Below are 19,619 nucleotides of genomic sequence, written 5' to 3' on the forward strand. Positions count from 1 at the left end.
GAGTTCCCTGCTGTCTCTGCTGTCAAGGAACATTGACAGTCTGGCTTGTGTGCCTCAGCTGCATGCCTGAGGCTGAGAGAGAAGCATCTGAGACCATATTTTGACTTTATGAATGGGACAACTCCTTATAATTACAATGATTAAGGTATACTTGAGTGAATCTGACTTAGCGTCCTTGTGCAGATAGTTAATCGTAAAATGCCTTTCAACGGAAATCCATCTTCTGTGTATGAATTTGATTTGATAACGAGCAAACCGTTCTTTTGTAGTGGTTATTTTTTAACAGACAATTTAAATGAACATGTTATTAAGTTACATCAAGGGTTGAAATAACTTCCACAGTGGTGTGAAAAAAACAAAACAAAGAATAGCTTTTGAAAACACTTTAGACTGTTACAGAGATTTTTCTAAAACAGAAATAACAGAAAAAGAAAAAAAGATGATGGAAATAGGAAATGAGGACTTCTAAGTGCCATTGCTTCAATTGAAAGAGACATACTTTTAGGCTTTTGTTAGTGTAGTCTCTCTAATGAGACTGTTAAACATGACTTCAGTAACAAACAGCCACGACCGTATGTTCTCTCTACCCTGTGAGGATTTAAATGCAATCATATGTATTCTGTCATTACCAATAGAGGGCTGGCCTTGTAAAGTTATGCCTCATTTGAGGAGGAAGAATGTTCTCTGCTTTGCTAGAGCGAGAACAATGTGTAGCAGCTAGCAGATGTAATGATAGGTATCAGCCACATGGGTTTTTACTTAGTGTTAGTCTGTGGCTGTTGGAAATGTGCTGCTGTCTTGCATTAGGGGCTGGGAAGATGGTCTTGAAAATGGAGAGAGGTGAAATGAACAGTGGTATTCATCAGTGTTTCTTCCAAGTTTGCTTTAGCATTTGAGGGGTTTGGTTAATGCTCTTGTATTGCTGTATTGCTGTTACCAGCTAAACCTACTCTTGTTTTTGTTTTTTACCTTCTCTTGCTCTAAAGCAGTTCTGTGGTTCTCAAAGGCATTTAAACATCTTTATTTCAACAGAAGCATCTGAGAGATGATTTTGTTCTTAGGAAGCCTAAGTTTTGCTTTTACATGCTCATGTTATCAACCTAGGAGAGAGTTTGGACTTGAAACTGAAGTTAAATGTCAAGATTAGGTCCTTTCATGGAAGTTTATGTACTTAAAAATTGGTACCCCAATGGAATAATGATGAGGTGTCTGTGGGGATGCTGAGGTCTTTTCTGCATGAGGAGGCTGTACTAATTTAACTGTTTTAGTTTAAGAATGCATCTTTTTTCTGCACCTGATGGAGAGATGATAGCAATTGCCTACTTGACAGGAGAGCTGCAATGGGAAGTGCATTTGTGCTTGTGAGATGTTTAGAAGCTATGCCATTAGAGGCTGCACAAGCAACAGATGTGTTTTCTGAACTAGTTTATTCCTTAGGTTTCTTTTTCTTTAGTAGAAAAAAATGAATTAAAAAACAATAATTGCAAATGGATTTTTTTATATATATACCTTATGGAACCCAAGTGCAGATACCAAAAATTTTACCATCTTCCATTGTCCACTGTTGTCAGAATTCTTATGCTATATTCCATTGAGGTATTTCTAGGGGATTGTTGGTGAAAATGCGCAAAGTCTATTTATATCTCAGGGATAAAAATGAACTTTACCAAGGTGAGCTGAAAGTAAAACTTGTGAATAGCATCTGTTGAAAAACATTTTTATCAAAAGTACTATTGTTTTCCTCTCTAGAAAATTGCTACCTCAATATGCAAATTATCCCTTGAAATTCTATTGGAGCTGTCGTAATCTGAAAACTTAAAATTATCGTGTTGTGACATTAGCAGCCATGGTAGCAACACAGAAGAGTCTGAAAGAGACAAGCGTAGCTTGAAAAGAGATACTGTGGTTGCTGATTATATGTAACGTGTAATTGCGGGGGTTTTAAATGTTGAAACCACTAAGGTGGCTGTCAATTCTGATATAATGGGAAATAAATGTTTGTGTTTATGATGGCATCCAGAAAGTGAAGTCCGTGATGAATGCATTAATGACTTACTAATGCTTAACGTCAACTAAAAAATCCATTGCTTTAGAGGACTGTTAGAAATTAGTATGCACATGAAAATGCATGCTGCTCCTTATTTCGTAATCCAGCAGAGAGGGGATTGGGTCAGCAATCCATGAAGCTGGGCATAGCCACTGTTATGTGAAGACTGGGTCCTGTTACATGATAGCTGAGGATACTTGGTTTTGTGAAGGAGTGAGTTCTACCTTCTGTTTTTTTACCCAAATTAATCAGACAGCCACCTTCATAACGTCAGATAAGAAGGTAATGGTTATATTGGATCAGGCCAGAGGGGTCCACCTTTCCTCATGTGTAATATCTCCCTGGCAGTCTGTGGTTCAAGAGCTCCCTGAGCCAGAAGTCATAGACAGCCCCACCACTAAACTCCACCACTAAACCTGCCCTGATATGACAGCAGGGGGCTCAGCAGAGTCATTACTGGGAATTGCTGTTTGCAATAGCCTGTATCTCTGTTGAGGTATGTTATGAAAACGCTCTTCTCACCTGTGCACCCCGGGAAGGCCCTTTGTAGGTAACGGACAACTAGATGGCTCTCCAAATCATACAGCGTGTTCCTGGAAAACACTGCTGGTTTCGCCCTGCAAAATGGCTTCCCCTGGGGCACCTTTAGCCTCAGGTCAGACCAAAATGATGCTGGCTTATATTCTCCTAGAGTTCGCAGAGTTACACTATATGAATTTGAGTTTGTTTATGAACTTCTGCATGTGCAAGGGTCAGCCCTAAGATGGTTTGATGCGTCTGTTGCTGTTAGATATTGCTGGATTTGCCAAGTATCATCCTTATTTGCCTTTATAACGCTCTATATAATGGTTTGCATCTGGTTAAAATATTGCAGTTTACATTGACAATAGGTGTGCGCACGTTTGATGCTGAGCAATAACGTTCATCTGAACAGCAGAGACACCAGAATTACTGCTGTTTCTACTGCTGTGGGCTGGACTGAGCAAGCAGAGTTCTCTTATCACCTTCCACATTATAACCTGGAGGACTGCATGTATGGTGTAACGACAGTGTTTTGGATGTATAAACTGTATGCTCATTTCACAGGAACTACTCAGAACTGGTAGCGTGATACATTCTGACATGACACGAATTTTGTAAAAGAGTTGGAACCTAATCCAGTGTTTATGGGGGGTGTTTGGAGTCCTTTGAATTGACTTTGTAGCTTTGGGGACAGAGTTATGTCCGGGAGAGGATTCTTTAAGTCAGTAGAATATAATCTTCCACTAAATCTTCTTCTGATGTAGAAAGTGCTGAAGCTTTTCTAGCAAGGTTATTGGTGCCCATCTGATGTAGAGGAGAAGGAAACGTTCTTGTCAGATAGTATTGATTCTTTTACAGGGAGAAGAAAACCAATAATATGTTAATAAAATATAACGGCAGTGTCTGTGGCATTATTTGCAATATATTCCTATAAAACCTTCAGGAAAACATTCATAAGGCCATTCAGTCAGGATTCAGCTGTCAGGTCTTATCTGGTCTTGTAGAGAATCAAACCAAGAAAAATCCCCAAAAATGTTAGATGAAAAGGTGTGTGTATGGTGTGTGGAGTTTTGTTGTTTGTTTGTTTTTGTTTTGGGGGATTTTCTTGTTTTTTAAGCCTGCTGGTTTACTAGTAAAACTTCACAATATCTGGTATACGCAGATGGATTTTCATCAGTCACTGTATCCTTGGCAGTTTTCTTTCAGGCTAACTCTCATCTAGTTCTATAAACTGAATTCCCTTTGGAGCATAGTATGTGTACTTCTGAGGCATATCTTCTGGCTTAGTCTCACATGAAAGAAATCCCGCTGCAGTCTGGTGAGAGAACCAGAGTGCTGGATGTGAAGACAATGTGGGGATTCATTGCAGAAGCATGCTCGTGACCTGAACTGAAATGCTTTGATGCTAAGGTGCACCCTTTGGGGGCAGCTTTCATTAGTGAGAGGTAAACAGCAGCAGACTGTGTGGAATTATTACTGAGGTAAAAGATGAGTGGGCGAGCATCCCTTGTTAAGAGCTGTACTTAAAATGGACTTCACTTTCTCATCCACTTCAAAAGCGAGTTAAACTTGATAGTCAGCAATTGAGACCAGAATCTTATTCACTGCTAAATCTTTGGTGATCATGCTTTGTTCTGCAACAATACTAATGTTATTTGGGTGAATGACACCTCTCTGATTATGCCCCTTAACAAGGAGGCATTGTTAAAGCTAGGTCTGAGAGAGTTGATTTTTCCTTGGGTGGGTGGGTGTGGGGGGGATGAGAGAACAGACAAAACCCTTCAAATCCTGGCATGATGAATAGTGAAAATTCCTGACAATAAAACAAACACGTTAATTACATTTTCTGGCATGGGGGAAGTATTTAGAGAGATGCTGCAAATTGATTTAGGTGAAAAAAAGAAAATGTTCACTTGGGGAAGGGATTTGTGGGAAGACTGGGCAGTGCTTCACTAATCCAGATTCATCGTAGCCACTTCCAAAAGTGTGACGTTTGGCCTCAGTTTATTATTTCTCCACATGGCCACTTTGCTGTCCTCTCTGCGGTCATGTCTGTAGCAGGAATAACCGGAAGCTGCTACCTGGCAAGATCTTGCCTTGACAACCTCTGTATTGAGAGAATCTATATTCTTTCATTTTTCATTTGCTATAGAGATAATTATTTCCAAAAACAACTCATGTCACTTGTATTTGTTTCTGTCCTGTTCTTTTGTATTTGCCACTCATTGAGACTTCCCTGGGGGAAATTTGAATTTTTTCCTTGCTTTAGGCCTTTGTAATGGTAGGCATAAGCTGATCTTTCTGAGAGATATTTCCTACCACAGTCGCTTGCAATTGTAACCTTTTTTTTGTTTTTTGGTTCGTTTGCTATGGGGTTTGTACGGAGCAGTGGAGCAGTAACAAGTCTCATTAGACTAATAGCTATTGGAAAGAGCAGACAAGCTTTGGAATTATGCAGTAGTTCTCTGGATCTGGATTTGTTGTAGGTGCTTGATGATTCCTACCATGGAATCATCAGATGGTTGACATCTGTTAGACAGGTCCTGGATTCAATCTCGACTTATCCCTTCTAATCCAGTGCTCTGTAGTTAGTGCTGTCAAAAGGTCTCTAAAAACCCTACACGTGCAATGGGAGGGAGAAGTGAGGCTCAGTCCCTGATACAAAATATTCCTGAGAATCCGAGTGGATTTTGACTCTAGCCCTGAAATGTTTACCCTAGCAGTTGTATGTATACAACTTTTTCAGAGAACTGTGTTTTGGTTTCTTGGTGGACCTTTTGGGAGTTACCTGGCCACTAGAGCACTTGTGTATGCAGGTGTGTTCTATCCTGAGAAGAGTCTGCTTGTACAGACCAAGTCAGTGAGGTAAATGTAATGCAGACTCTTATCCTCACATCAGCCTGATTGTTATCTATGTTACTCTTCTTTTTCTCTTTCCTTCCGTGGTATTGTAGCCACACATTTATGGCTTTCTCCTATAATCTTGGGGAAGGGTTTCTAAAGAAGTCTTTCAACAAGTGTCTGTTAAGAGAACTACCAACCTGCTCAGTTCACCTTTGTAGTGCGGCTTTCCTTTGGTCTATGCTGTTCTTTACTGCCGTCCAGAGCTTGAGCAACACTGTGTGTTTTTCTTTTTTTGGCTCTCAAAACCTACTCATCCTTTCCCAATACAGCCTCTAATCAAAGCTGTCTGGCTCGCTCCTCCCATATGAGCTGCTAATAGAGCTGCCAAGGAGAGCTCAGCCCATGTTGCTGTGCTTTGGCACTCATCCAAAGTCCCAAGCCACTCATCCCTCTGTCACATAGATCTTCCTTCCTGGCATAGAGCCTCCAAAGACAGAAAAGCATGAAGAGCTGAATTTTTAGACCCCAGGAAGTCTTCACCCCACAAGTATATCTGTTCTTACGGTCATCTCTCTTCATCTGCTTACTTTGCTTGACCATTTTCATTTTCCAATGCCTCTGAAAGTACTTGGCTTAAAATCCCATGGTTCCTTCTCTCCTTCATGACATTGGAAGAACCCATCCTCCCTGGCTTTTCAGTTTTGTTTTACACCTTGCTTGCCGTTTTCTCTTGCTCTCTCTGTTCCTTCTGCTTCCAGTTCAGCTGAGTAAAAATCAGAGTGTTCGTTCTAATCGAGTTTTTTTGTGTGTGCCTGTTTTAGTGCTTGGAAATGATGGCCGCATGTTTAAAATACCAAAAAACCCAGTCACCAAACCTCTCAGTTTGCCACTGTGTTAACATTATATATTTGAACATCTATTTTTTTGTCACAGTGTGGTTTTTTGTTTGTTTTTGAGTATTTGTAACAGATGGGAAGAAAAATATCCATTTCCCTTCTGATCCCCATACCTCCTTCCTAATTAGAAAATTGTGGGACCTCCGTGACAGAGTGCACTGCTGATTGATGGCTTTGGCTTCCTTGCAATATTTAATATAATTGTGATAACTAGGAGTTGAAAGGACTACTTATTGACAGTCGGATTTATGTTGCTTGTGATCATTCTATCTCTAAACCTGTGTCTTTCTGGTAATATCTGCAAATCAGCAGACTGCAACCAAATTTTCAATTTTCCTTCCTTTGTAGGAGACATTACTTAGCAGACTACTTGTTTAACAAGCCGTAGATTTCAGGAGGCCATCTGTAGATCTTGGAGGGACTGAATGTATAACTCTTCTGCTCCCAAAAACAGGAGCCATTTGATTGAAATTGAAAGCCTACAACACCACATCGTCTTTTCAAAGATGCCTAAGCTCTATGAGACAAAGTCTTACTTGACATAGGAGCCAAAATTATTCCTTGCTACCTAAAAATGAAATCGATTAAAAACAATTTGATCTTCTCTGGGCCATCCTCACAGACAGTGAGGTGGATTGAAAACTGGCTGAACAGCCAAGCTCGGAGGGTTTTGATCAGTGGCGTGAAATCTAGTTGGAGGCCAGGAGCTAGCGGTGTATCCCAAGGGTCAGTACTAGGTCCAGTATTGTTTAACATCTTCATTAATGACCTGGATGATGGGATTTTTTTAAAAATTAATTATTTTTTTATTACTGTGAGGGCAACTGAGCACTGGAACAAGTTGCCCAGAGAAGTTGTGGAGTCTCCATCCTTGGAGATACTCAAAGCCATCTGGACAAGGTCCTGGGAAACCTGTTCTAGGTGACCCTGCTTGAGCAGGGTCTTGGATCATCTCGAGAGGTCCCTTCCAGCCTCAACCGTTCTGTGATTCTGTGGTCATGTAGCCTTGAAGCAAATCATCTGCCTCTGCTCTACGGTTGCTTTTTCAGGCTAGCCAGCTGGGGATGCAGATATATACCTGGGTAAAACGCTTTGTGTTGTGATGATGAACAGCACTCCAAGTAAGTGAACTTAAAAAGCTGATTCATCTACTTCCATCAATTAAAAATGAATTTAAAATATTTTATATACATATCTATATGTGTGTTGTGTATATGTGTGTATTTTAAAAATTAAATATGAGGGCCTGACTGGACAGAATACATAAGGGTTCAGAAGTGTCCTGTTTTCTTCTCTCCAGATTTTCCTTTGTATTTATTGGCACCGATGTGAGCATTTTCAAAAGATCTGGGCAGTTTTTTAAAATCCCTGAGTATTTCAAAGGGTCTATCCCTTTCCCTCCCTGCTCAGAAAACTCTTACTTTTTCCTGGCCATAATATTTGTATTCGCAGGCAGGTAGTTGGGTCTGCTTATTCTCAAATTATTAAGAAATTTAACAAAATTCCTCTCTTTGTGGATGATCTCATGTGACTTGTGGTATGGCCTTTTTAACCGAATCTGCCATCCACTGTTCTTCTCTAATGCCTTCTGTGATATATGGCATTTAGGAAGAGGGTAGCATCCTGGGAGTTTTTCAAGCCCACTAGAAGTGTTCCTTGTTTCATGACTTTCAAGCCATTTGTAAATCAGACAGAGGAGTGTGTAAAAAAAGCAAAAGATATGATGAATTCTTTCCACAACAGTTTCTCTGCCAGTAAGGACACTAGCTTAGGAGTTTGGGCTCATGGTCTGTTCTGTTACATATTTCTTATGATTCTTGGAAAAGTCACTTTGCTGTTCTGTACCTTGTTTTCCCATTTGTAAAATAAGATAAAAAGACAGCCCTACTATGGAGGACAGGAATAAATGCATTAAAGATGTATGGATTTGATATAAATCCCATGGTTCTGTAAACTATTGCTAGACTTGATGTAAATATTTCAGCTAGGAAACCAGCAGCTTCATACTAGACATGTTAGCACTGGAAAGCAGTCACTTATCTCCCTACATTTTATGGCTAGAATGCCAGGTTATGAATATAGTGCTTTGGAAAAGATGTTTTATAGCAAGACTGGGTTTGTTTGGATTTCTTTTGTTGTTCTCTTGGGATCTTTTTTTTTTGCTAACAGTGCTTCATTTCCCCCCAGTCAAATGCAAATCAGATTATTTCTGCAAATTCAATTGTGCAGTTTCTTGAATGGAACATTGATTTCTTTGCTGTGTGCCGGGAGACTTCACTGAGAAATAGCCTGTATCCTTTAATTTCCAAGCTCTAGTTCAATTTTGGCAGGCAGAAGTGGAGCACAGCCATATATTTCTTGATCCTAATGACTTTTTATTTGATTCAGAAAACCACACTTAAAACTCCTTTGTTATTATCAGATACAAATCGGTGAATGAGCCAGATGTTTAAACTGCCTTACTCTTCAGTATAAGGTAAATGATTTCTGTAGTGTTCTTAGTCGTGCTCTTAATGTTACTTGCTATCTGTGTCATAGTAATGCCTGAAGACCTGTTAGGTACAAGCATGCAGTAAAAGACCATCTCTGCCTGGAAGAACTGGCTGTCCTCAGCAGAGAGATTGAATTGAATTTGAGGTGGGAAGGGATATAACATACAAGTGGAAGGAACTGGCACAGGTATTGCAAATGCCAGATTAATCCAGTAACTTTGAGTACTCATCCTTTGAAGGTGTGATTTTTACAAAGGGACTAGCTATCAGGAAAGGCATAGAACAGATGGAAGGAGAAGTGAGTGATTCTTCCTGATCTTAGATCTCAGTTAAGCTTTTGGTGAAGAATTGAGGAGGCCAAGACCACATGACCAGGACTTCACCAATCCATGGGAGATGCAGTTGGCTGACATGGTAAAAATTGAATTCTGAAAGTCATAATAAGATGAATCCTGAACATAAGTTTCCCAAATACTAAGTACTTGTTTGTTCTGTTTTTTATTTTTCCTGGTACTTGGTGGCTTCTGATACCGCTGTTCTTGATGTCTGACTGGAGGCAAACAGTTATACAACTTTCAAGAGTTCTTAAGAAACTAACTTCTAAAAGTCAGGCCCCTAAATGTGTCTTCAAAGCAAGTAAGCTACTGCTGCTAAGTTTTTTTTGTTTGTTTGTTTGTTTTTTGGTAGTATGTGTGTGCTGTTTGGTTGGTTGCAAATGTAGCCCTCTGGCTTCTTACAGAGTCACTGAATGCTCAAAATGTGTGAAAATCAGACTCCTCAGTGTTCAGCCTTGGAAGAATTACCATTAGTAGAGAAACCTCTTCTGGAAAATCTGAGCAGAATTTTCTCAGTTTGAAACTTATTTATGTTCAGTTTGGGAGTGTCTGCATTTACAGAACCTGAAAAGGCATTAAGTGCATATTAACAATAAAGTGTGTCTGTGTCAGTTATGTATATTGCTGTAGTTTAACAAACAGCTGTGGCACAGATATGCAACTTCAGTCACAGATATTTGATTGCTAGGGTGGCTGAGCCAGGAGTTACTTTCTTGCAGAGGAAAATTCTGACTCCTCCCAAGATGTTCAAGGCAGAGTCCTTTGCCTTCTCATCATCCCTCTCTGTCTAATGCTCTGTTCTTGTATTCTACTGTGAGCCTACCTGTCATTTATCATGCTCATTTACAGGTTCTTCTTAAATTTTCCAGTTTATTGCCTTCATTCTGCCTGCTTATAGGATGTAAGACCTGTGATCAGGGAATCTGGTATTCTGCAAAAGGCTGAAAAGAGGAGTTTATCCAAGAATTTTTCTACCAAGACCAATACTGTTGCATTATATTTCACTGATCCAGCATCTCCAAAGATGGGCCAAATTCTTCCCTCCTTCTGTTCTTTTATAGCTTACGGGTACTCGCTGGATGTATCCAAAGTCTGAATTTTGCAAAGTTCTTTCCCATATATCCTTCTTGTCTTGTTCATGGTCCTTCCTATTCTTCTACTTCTATTTCCCCTGTTCCAAGCATTGACCATATACAGACTTTTCTACTTTAGAGAATTAGAATAATTTCCTTCCTACCACGATAACGATAAATTTTAGGATATAGATATTTGGGTGGAGGGACACCAAGGTGCTGTTTGGTAAGGAATAGTTCAGTTTACTGTTTCCTGCAGTTAGTAAAATATTCCAGAAGTCTACAACTTCACAGAAAATATAGTGATCTGTATGTAAGCTCTGGTAGCTGCCAAATATCCCTGAACACATTCCCAATACATGCTGTATTCGTGATGGACACTGACACTGAATTCAACACGTTATTTTTTTTGTGTGTGTGTGTGTGGTGGGGGGGGGGGGTTAAGCTATTAAAATGCTGTTGTCTGATTATTATTTTTCCCCTCTTCATGGCCAAATACAATCGACTTCCTCCTACTTTTCATTTATATTGCTGTTTAGTTCAGCTATAGATAGAGTAAAAGTAGAACAAAAGGCCGTGACCTAGTGGCATTTTCCCCCAGGTAAGGTAGAAGGATCCCTCCCCCACTTGAGTTGCTCTTGTACTATTGGGATAGAGAAGATGCTTTTGTGGACTAGGCCTCAGGAAATTAGATTTCAGGTCTGATGTCTTCTATGTACGTCGAGGGTAAAGTGTCATCTTTGGTTTGCACTTCTTCCTCTGTGAAATGGAACAATAATTCATTTTCCTTTGTCTTACCTATACAGATTATGTGATTCAGAGGTACCTAGTCATAATAATTTAACTTGGGGAATCACAATTGTGGATGGTGTCTTTAGCCACTCCTAGCATGTAGATAACTGACAACCGTATTTTATTTCATGCAAGACTTGATGAAAAGAAGGAGTAAACAATTGCTGAGGAAGGAAAATAATCAGCAATCCCATTGATTGACTTTTGGCTGAAGAATTAAAACATACCAAATTGCAGTGATTGAACAGGTTTGTAAGAGGCCAGTAGAGAAACTGATTTCCTTTGTAATACATGTAATATGGGAAAGGTCACATGTGCCTCTTTCTTTTTTCAGAAGTTGTTAAATTTGTTAGCTTTGTTAGCCAGGAAGGCATGTTAAAATAGGAGCATGTTCTTCTAACAGCCTTTAAAAGACATGTAAAACTGCAGGTAAGTGGAGACTAATAGATTTCAGGCTTTGTCCTTCATGTAGAATTCACATACTAAACAGTTCATTAGGAGGCAGCACTGTTCATTCAAGGTCAAAGTGTTTTGAATCTTAGAGCTGCCAAGTGTTGCAGCCAGTGTGTTATTAGTCTAGTAGGAAAAGTTTGTCATCCATCAGTTTCAACACAGCTGACAGGAGAAAATTTTACTCTATCAGGCTAATCAGCTTGCATTTTAGAATAAACATTTACCTGGTATAGCCATGGTTGTTAGGCAGCTTGCAAGTAGAAAAGGCTGATGATAGCTAGGCAAATCTTTATCTCAGAATAGGTGTTGAGGAAAGTGTAGGACTCTGTAAAAATACATTTGAAGTGTGGGGGAAGAGACCTCCTCCCATTAAGCATAAACGCCATTGTGTGTTGTTTTTCTCTCTAAGATACCTACTTGTCTGTAGTTATTAGCCTGATATGGCAAACTTGCTTGCGGGTTATCACAGCTTGTTGTTGGCAATGGGTGTGTGAAAAATAAACATGAATTGTCGAGGGTTTGTTGAGAAACTGAGAGACAGTGTTTTGAGAATGCTGAATTTCATGCTCATAATCCCTGAGTAGCAGTTCTGCACAGCAGCTTCAGTATGGGGAAGCTTTCTGGATGGGGAAAAGCAAGATGAATACGGTGTCCACCAGAAAGAGTATGCTAGGACTCTGACAGGAATGGGAAATAACATTGCTGTTCTTGTGAAGGGTGACAAGATGTCTTTTGGAAAGTCTGAGGTCAGGATCTGCCACTTAATTAGGCAGATTTCATCTTCAGGACTACAGTTTTAATGAACCCTTTTCATCATGAGAAAAGCTATCCAATGAACTGAATTCTCACCTTTGTCCCCTGCTCTGACTGCCTGTGGAGATGGCCTAATTGGGGAGATCTTTCTAATCTTGGCTCAGTGCAGAACTTCCTTATTGTGGCTGAGATCTGAAGCAAGCAAAAAAATAAGTTCAGAAAAGGTGTCCTCTGGTAAGACACAGTTAAGCCAGTATGTGGACTTGAATTCATCAGTAGTTGATTTAGAAAGCTTGTGTGTGCTCTGTCAAAGATTTAGAGTGCAGGGTCTGACACAATCATTCAGTCCATAGAAGTAGCCTTTGTCTACCATAGGGTTCATGGAGAATGCTACTAGATATCCTCAGACTACTGCAGCGTAACTTGCCTGCATGTTGCATATATTTTCCTGGCCCTGAATAGCAAGGGATTGGCTTATGCTAATAATTTTAAAGTAAACTTACTTATTTTTCCCATAAAAGCTAAAGATTAATAGTTATGTTCCGGTGCATATTGATTTAGCTGGGACTTCTCTTGGGGTGAAGCAGAAGCAGAAAGTGAACAGTCGTCATGCTCCTGAGTTTTGACCAAACCTCTCTTGTTTTCCTTTTTACTTTAGCTTTTAAAAAACATCAAGCAAAAAGAATAAACTGCAAACTGGAGCAAAACTGCAAATTCTGGACTTGACATGCAAACTGCCCCATTTGAGCCAAATGTGGAGGTATGAGCTAGGTTATGATTCAAATCAATAAATGTAAAAGCAGTATTCTTACACCAAATACGTACAGCTCCAGACGTTGTGTTTGGAAAACAAGCAAACATTCTCAAAGTTGACAGATTTGGAGATGAATTTTTCCTTGTTGGAAATTGTTTAATTATATGATGAAATTAGTTTTTCATTTTGAAAATGTCTGAGGTTTTCTGTGCTTTGGTTAAGAACTTTTGATAGAACATTTTCCATATCCACTTGTACCTTCTCAGGGAGAGACTGTAAATGAAATGCCCCCCTCACTGGTGGACTGCCCCCTTAGCAGGTAGAGTCACGTTGATGTTCTTTAATGTGAAACCTAGAGGAAAGTTCACCATTTTTGTCAAGAATTATTACAAAAAGTATTTTGCAACTGGGAACTTTGGAAAACCTGAAACAATACTTTTTTTTTTTTTTTTGATAATGTAACAGTGCCCTTATTTCATTGAAAATGACTGTTGTATTTCCACTATGTACAGAATTTAGACAGAGTTAGAAATGCTAAAGCTTGGAGGGGCTGCAGTTACCGGCAGAGCTTGATCCTTGGAAAAAAAGGCCTTCCTACATGCCATGGAAAAGGCCACGTGATACTGGACAGCCATTTGGGGAGTGGGGGAGGGAAAATGAGAGAGATTCCTATATATTTCTCACCCTGTGATTCCAGTTGCCTAAATAACAAACAATGACTGGAAGTGAGGAATATTGAGCATTTACTGAAAACTTGTTTGAAGGGTGAGCTTTGATGTTAATCCACTCCAGCCCATTTGAAAGCAGGTGACAAAAGTGGTATTGGAAAGAACACTGGAGGAGGATTAAAGGTTTAAGCGAAGTCCTCAGCCAGTTCTGTGCTGGTGATGATGGTGGTGTTTTAATGAAAGAGAGGAACAGTTGCTTTCTCTGCTTTCTTCTCTGGTCTTTCTCCTGTTGTTTTGTCCTCTCATTTATAGCGGGAGGTAAGGTTATTGCTAAATACCATTCATGTTGATGAGCCAGATGGGTGGCTCTTGCAGCAATTAGCAGCATGAATTGCAGAAAAGCAGACACTGAAAGGGAAGAAGAAGATCTCTGTATTCTTTCCCTTTCTGAAAGGTGGCAGACATCTAATTATACTATGGTGCTTGCTGGTTTGTATCAGTGTGAGTGAAAAGGCTCCACTATATAGTTCTGCAAAGGCTGCATTTCTGAAGGATTAAGAAATAGATTGTCTTAATTTATGATCCCAGAATATCAGCTGCATGCTGGGTAAACATTTCAGTTCAAAAGCCAGGCCAGTAGAGATAAATGCTGAAAGTGGTGAAAAGAAATGCAGTGAATTAGTGAGATACTGAAATGTGCTAGTTTTTTGTGTGTGTATGTGTGGGTTTTTTTTTTTTTCTTGGCATAAAAGTAAACAAGTGTTTTCTTCTATGTTATCTGGTGGCCTATATCCTGTTTAGAGAAAGGGCTCGTTTTGCCTTTTAAGTCCCTACCATTTTGTTTAAAGCCTAGGAGATGTCCTCTCTCCTTTGGAGTTTTATGCCTTTTAACATAAGTGAGAATTTGGGGAAAAGTGATCTTCAGAGTGAAGAACAGGTTTTAGGAGCCTTATGAACCACATCATTAGTGGCTGACTGGCTGGTTAAGTTCAAGTATGTGCGCTGAGCAAAATGATCCTCTCAAGATATCTACATGCTTTTTTTTTTTTTATTAATTTGTTTTCTTCTTTAAGCCAGAAGCAGAACTGAGCATTCCAATGGGTTAATGTGAGTCTATCTGTTATTTCCAGCTGGCCCACGCAGATTCAGTGGTGCTCAGTGGCACGTGCAGAACGTCCTCGATGACTCGGTGGAGAGCTCCGATGATGAATTCTTCGATGCACGAGGTCAGTTCAAGTTTTTGTCCTCCTCTTCCCATTCTTCCCTCAGTTTTGCAGCAAGCAACTAAGCTCCTCTAGGGATGGACTGACAACGTTGTCCTCATCAGGCTGAGATGCGGGGAGAAAAAAAAATCAGATCTTCTCTCAAGGATTTCTGAGTGGGCCTAAATTTACTGGAATTGGGGGAGGTAGTCGGGAGGAGGAGTGAGGTGCACGTGAGCTGGATCTGGCACCAGAAGCAGCATGGCTACAGCTACAGCAGCACAGAGCTTTGTGGCGACTCTCGGGCCCCGCTTGCTTACAGCTCACATAGTATATGATGTTATTGTCAGAATTGCTTTTATTTACAGTTCCTGATGATGGTCATGAGTATTTGTGTGACTTAGGGCCAACTTTTAAAACCCAGGCCATTTCCCCTCTGGCAAAACTTCCACTGAAGGGACTGGGAGCTTTGCTTGTTCAGAAAGAAGCAAAATCTGAATGCCTGGATTCAACAGATGAATCCAAAATGCAGTGCTACCTGTAACATCAATGGCTCTCTGAACAGACCCCCGAATCTGGGCAACCTCTTTAACATGACAAGTTTTGCTTTGAAGTGGAACTAAAGTCTGTAGGTTCTGTGAATGCACAAGGGCAGAGAGGATCTCTGTTTTTGGTTTTGTTTGCAGGAGCAAAACGTGATGCTTTTCTTGAACTAATTCATTTGCTTCTCTGCAGAGAATTACCAATAGGGGAGGATTAATTCTGCTACTGCTGTAAAATCCAGCTGTAGGATCTTTCCCAGTGTGAGCTACTGAGGTCAAATAGAGCTGCTTTTATGTCCTCATACTACCTGGAATTCAGTGGTGAAGAATAATGGAATAAACTTGTTGACTTTGACTTTTGTAGCTATGGAAGGCTTCTTGCCATGGGAGAACTAATAAGCGATAAATTAATTCACCAGTACAGAAAAGCTTTTTACATTTGTGGTGATCAAGTCTCCAAGGTTGTTTCGGCTTTGCTTGGCTTTTGCTAGAAGGAAATCTATTCTATTGGGAAATGGCTTTAACTACAGCAGAGTTGTCTGAATCTATTAAGTGGCTACAGTGTATTAGTGATGCCTTGTGACACAGGAAAATGAGTGTGAGGATACTGCTTTGCACAGCAGATACTTGAAGTGAAAAAGTGTTTTACACGGGGGATGGCTATCACTGTAGGTAGAAAACACAATGTTAAATCAAGTAAGATGACCACTGTGCTTAAGTTTGACTTGCTGCATCTCTCCTGGTGCTTAGTCCATAGGACTGAATATGGCAGTTGGGGCCGAATATTGTTGCTTGAAAGCTGAATATGCAAGTATTTGAGTGCACAGCTCATTTAAAGAGTTTCACTTTGTAGATAAGTGGTAAGTAATCGCTTTCACTGATTTACTTATCATGAGTATAAGCTTTGTAAGCTGTATGTTCTCACCTGGGAAACTTTTGGTCTTCAGCTCACCTGGCCTGACTGTGGGCTGGCTAACAGAGCCCTTCTGAGCAGTGTAATTGAATATTTAACCCTTCAAGCGTGATAGATTGCAGTGCTGTTTGGGAAGGATAAATTCTCTTGGCCAAGCCAATTTCACAACCTTGGCGTTAGACTTTTTCTGAGCAATAAGGAGAGACGGATCCTAGCTACAGTCGTACTGAAACAAGACCGTACCTATAACGGTAATGTGAGGTGCCCTGCATAAAATGTGTCCTGGGATTCTCAGACTAACAGCTGGGTTATAGCGTGGCTGTGTAGGTATGTGGCTTATGAAATGCAGTTTGGGCTGATTTTAAGAGGAAGTAGTTTATAGTACAGATCTCCAAATCCTATTCCATAAGAAAACTGGAGAAATCAAAATACAGTGTCTCAGATCAGTGTTTGAGATGCACTTTCTCATTTCTCAAATCTCAAATTCACAAAGAAAATGTTTTGCAACAAAGAAGTTGTCAGAAGACAACTGTGCAGGCAGAGCCCATAGCTGCTGTGCCTCAGGAGAGCTCTGTGGGAATGAGTGGATGTGCACCAATTCAGGCAGCTGCTTAATCCATCGAGAAGGAAGGGAAAAAAAAATGACAAAAACTAAACTCATGCTTAGTTGTCAGAGAGGCTGCTTCCCCCACCCACCTTGCACTTTGTGCTGACAGAAATTGAGAGGAACGAAAAGTAACAAATTAGTCCAATTAAGAGAAGACTTGGGCTGTGTATTTCTGTGTTTAAAATGAATAGCATACAGTATGCTATATTCACCCAGAACCATTTAAGGGAGGATATGTTCTCTTTGTATTTCAATCCCTTGGGACTTATCTCATTATTTTTAATATCTTCATATGGTCTTGGGGAATGTGATGGCAATTAAATAGAAGGTTCTTTGCAGGAAGAAAAGAATGTTGATGTGCCTAGCAGTGGATTTTTACACTTGAGACTGAATTTCGAGACTTTCTTCTGGCATCATGGATACATAATCTATCACTCTATATTAAACCCCCTTAACTGAAGGAAGAGCAAAGGCTAGAATTGCTAATCTACTTGGAGGGTAAAAGTTATGCATGGTGATATAAACTGGAAAAGCAGTATCACTGCTGGAAATAAGTCTCTCCACTGAGTATAGTTGCATTTAAAAGATTGATTTCAGGTTTGTTTATATTTTTTTTTAGAGCTGTGACATGCAAGAATAAATAAATGCGTGCAGAAGATGAGGGACTGCCAGAGAAGTTCAGTACATTCTCATCTAATGCATTTTCTTAAATTCTTTCCTCCTCCTGGCCCTAAATAGGGATTTCTGCTTTCCCTGTGTTCACTTTATGCTCCTGTGTTTGACTCCAGCATGGTAGTCTTGCTGCCGTTTCCTTAAGCATCAGACTCTGCTACGCCTACTTTGCAGAAGTATCTGCAGTCCTATAGTTTTGCTGCCCTCAGAGAGAAGTTGCAGGAGCTCATGTTCGTGCTGTGAGAGCGTCTGGATATCATTTTGGTATTGCTGACTGAGCTGTGACCTCGCTAAATGATAAGCAGTGTGGAAGTTTTGGGGGAAGGGGCAGCCTTTGGACTAAGATACCTCTGCCTTTAAGTCCAGGAAGGAGCTTAGATGCTCAGATCTTTAGTTTGTACTGACTGTCCCCAGGGACGTCCCTTACAGCTGGATCATTTTCCTCAGGTCTGTTGTTACATAAGTCATTTTGGTACCATTCTTTTTTTCAATGCATTATCTATCATCTTATATACATTTTGAGGTGGAATTTATTTTGCCTGTATCAAAGCTCTAGATTGGAGGAGACATTACTAAGTGCGAGATGTTATGGTGGAACAGAAAATCCCCCCAGGGAATCACAGAAATGTGTTCTGTATTGTACAAGGCATCATGGAAATCTGACTCTGGTAGTAAGGAGTGGGCAAGAGGAAATATCAGAGTATGAAAAAGAACCAGTCTGCAGTGTTTCTGGTGAGCAAATACCATGGTCTCTGTTTCCTGTGGTGCTGCTTATAGCTGGTTTTCAGTCCTTGTGTTGTGCTTTGCTTTCTGATCGATTTCATCCGTATAATGAAATGCACATAGCGCTTCCTGAAATAAGTTCTAATTTGTTACTTGTGGTGAGAACCTCAGGATAGATCTTCTTGCTGTCTCTTTGTTCCTTGTTTTGCTGCTGTGGTGATGATCTGGTGTGAAAGGTCTTTCTTTTTTCTTTTTACAGGATCTTTACTATAATTGTATTTAACCATGTCCCAAAGAGGAAATTGAGGTTTTGTATTGGAGAGGGAATGTTTGGAGCAAAACTGCAGTTTCGGGGGTGACATGTCAAAGGCATCACAACAGTAGGGTGTATGGTGGGTGTGGTGTGTGGTTTTTATGTTTTGCTTTGTTTTTTCTTCCTGCTGCTCTACAGGAAGACTGAGTCGGGCTGAGTCAGGCTTGTTAGCTTAAAGATACTCTGGACTTTGCGCTTGACAGGTCAAGACTCGAGTTCTTATTTTTAAACCGTAGTTCTGTTGTTTAAGTATATGCCTCTGACCCCACGCATTTTACTCAGTTCTCTTTTTAAAGGAAATGTCCGTGTTTGAAGGGGTTTGTAATAATACAGAGATGTTTCTGTCTTGAAAATATTAACAACTTATAAGCTTTCGTATTCAGTACAGACTAAGTTGAATAACTTTTGAGATGCTTTAGCATATATTCTTAGAGTGGTAAGCTCCTGCTAGACTAAACTGCAGCCAATATTTTAACAATTATTCTGAATATTAGGTCAGCCTAGCTCTCTTTCTCCATTGTCCCCTCCTATTCTAGATTTTCCTTAAGATAGCTACTTGGGGTAAGGCAATTGTAACTTGGACAAAGAAAACAGTGGAAAAATAGTATAAAATTCCAGGCAGTAACAAGAGCTGAAAGGACTCACCAGGACTGTTTTGCCACTGTTTTAAGCTCTGTTTTTCTTGATGCTTTGCTACTGTGGGATTGCTGCATCGTGGTGTGTGTGTTTTTTTTTTTTTGTTTGTTTGGTTTTTTTAATACTTCTGCTAAGGTTAAATGACTCTGCTTTACCCTTTCCTACGTGTTTCATGGTCTGAAAGCCTGCACTTAATCCTGCTTTTCCCCATGGCTGGAAGGCAGGAAGAGAACTCCAGCTACTGGAAAATATTGCTGAGATCACATCAAAGGGCAGATGGACAGTTGCTGTCCAGCAGGATAATGAAGCATAAAATACAATGCTAGGTGGGGTTCTTTTGTCTTTAGGCAGGAGAATTGTGTGTCTCGCGTACCCATTATTT

At 40.1% G+C, this 19,619-nt stretch overlaps 1 protein-coding gene across 16 annotated transcripts in view; it reads left to right on the forward strand.

Annotated features, from left to right (window-relative positions):
• The window catches only part of PITPNM3 (PITPNM family member 3), a 163,666-nt gene that overhangs the window by 24,820 nt on the left and 119,227 nt on the right, over positions 1-19,619 (forward strand). For 6 of the 16 annotated variants that reach the window (XM_068910126.1, XM_068910131.1, XM_068910127.1 and 3 more), the window contains exons 3-7: positions 7,359-7,430; positions 8,497-8,600; positions 9,131-9,215; positions 9,358-9,437; positions 14,760-14,855. In XM_068910126.1, the coding sequence (XP_068766227.1) occupies positions 9,169-9,215; positions 9,358-9,437; positions 14,760-14,855 (223 nt within the window). In that variant the 5' untranslated portion in view covers positions 7,359-7,430; positions 8,497-8,600; positions 9,131-9,168. Of the gene's footprint in view, positions 1-7,358; positions 7,431-8,496; positions 8,601-9,130; positions 9,216-9,357; positions 9,438-12,865; positions 12,968-14,759; positions 14,856-19,619 lie in introns of those variants that run through there. The other 10 variants (XM_068910137.1, XM_068910143.1, XM_068910141.1 and 7 more) reach the window with 4 other exon arrangements.

Source organism: Struthio camelus, chromosome 16 (genome assembly GCF_040807025.1).
Source record: "Struthio camelus isolate bStrCam1 chromosome 16, bStrCam1.hap1, whole genome shotgun sequence".
NCBI lineage: Eukaryota > Metazoa > Chordata > Aves > Struthioniformes > Struthionidae > Struthio > Struthio camelus.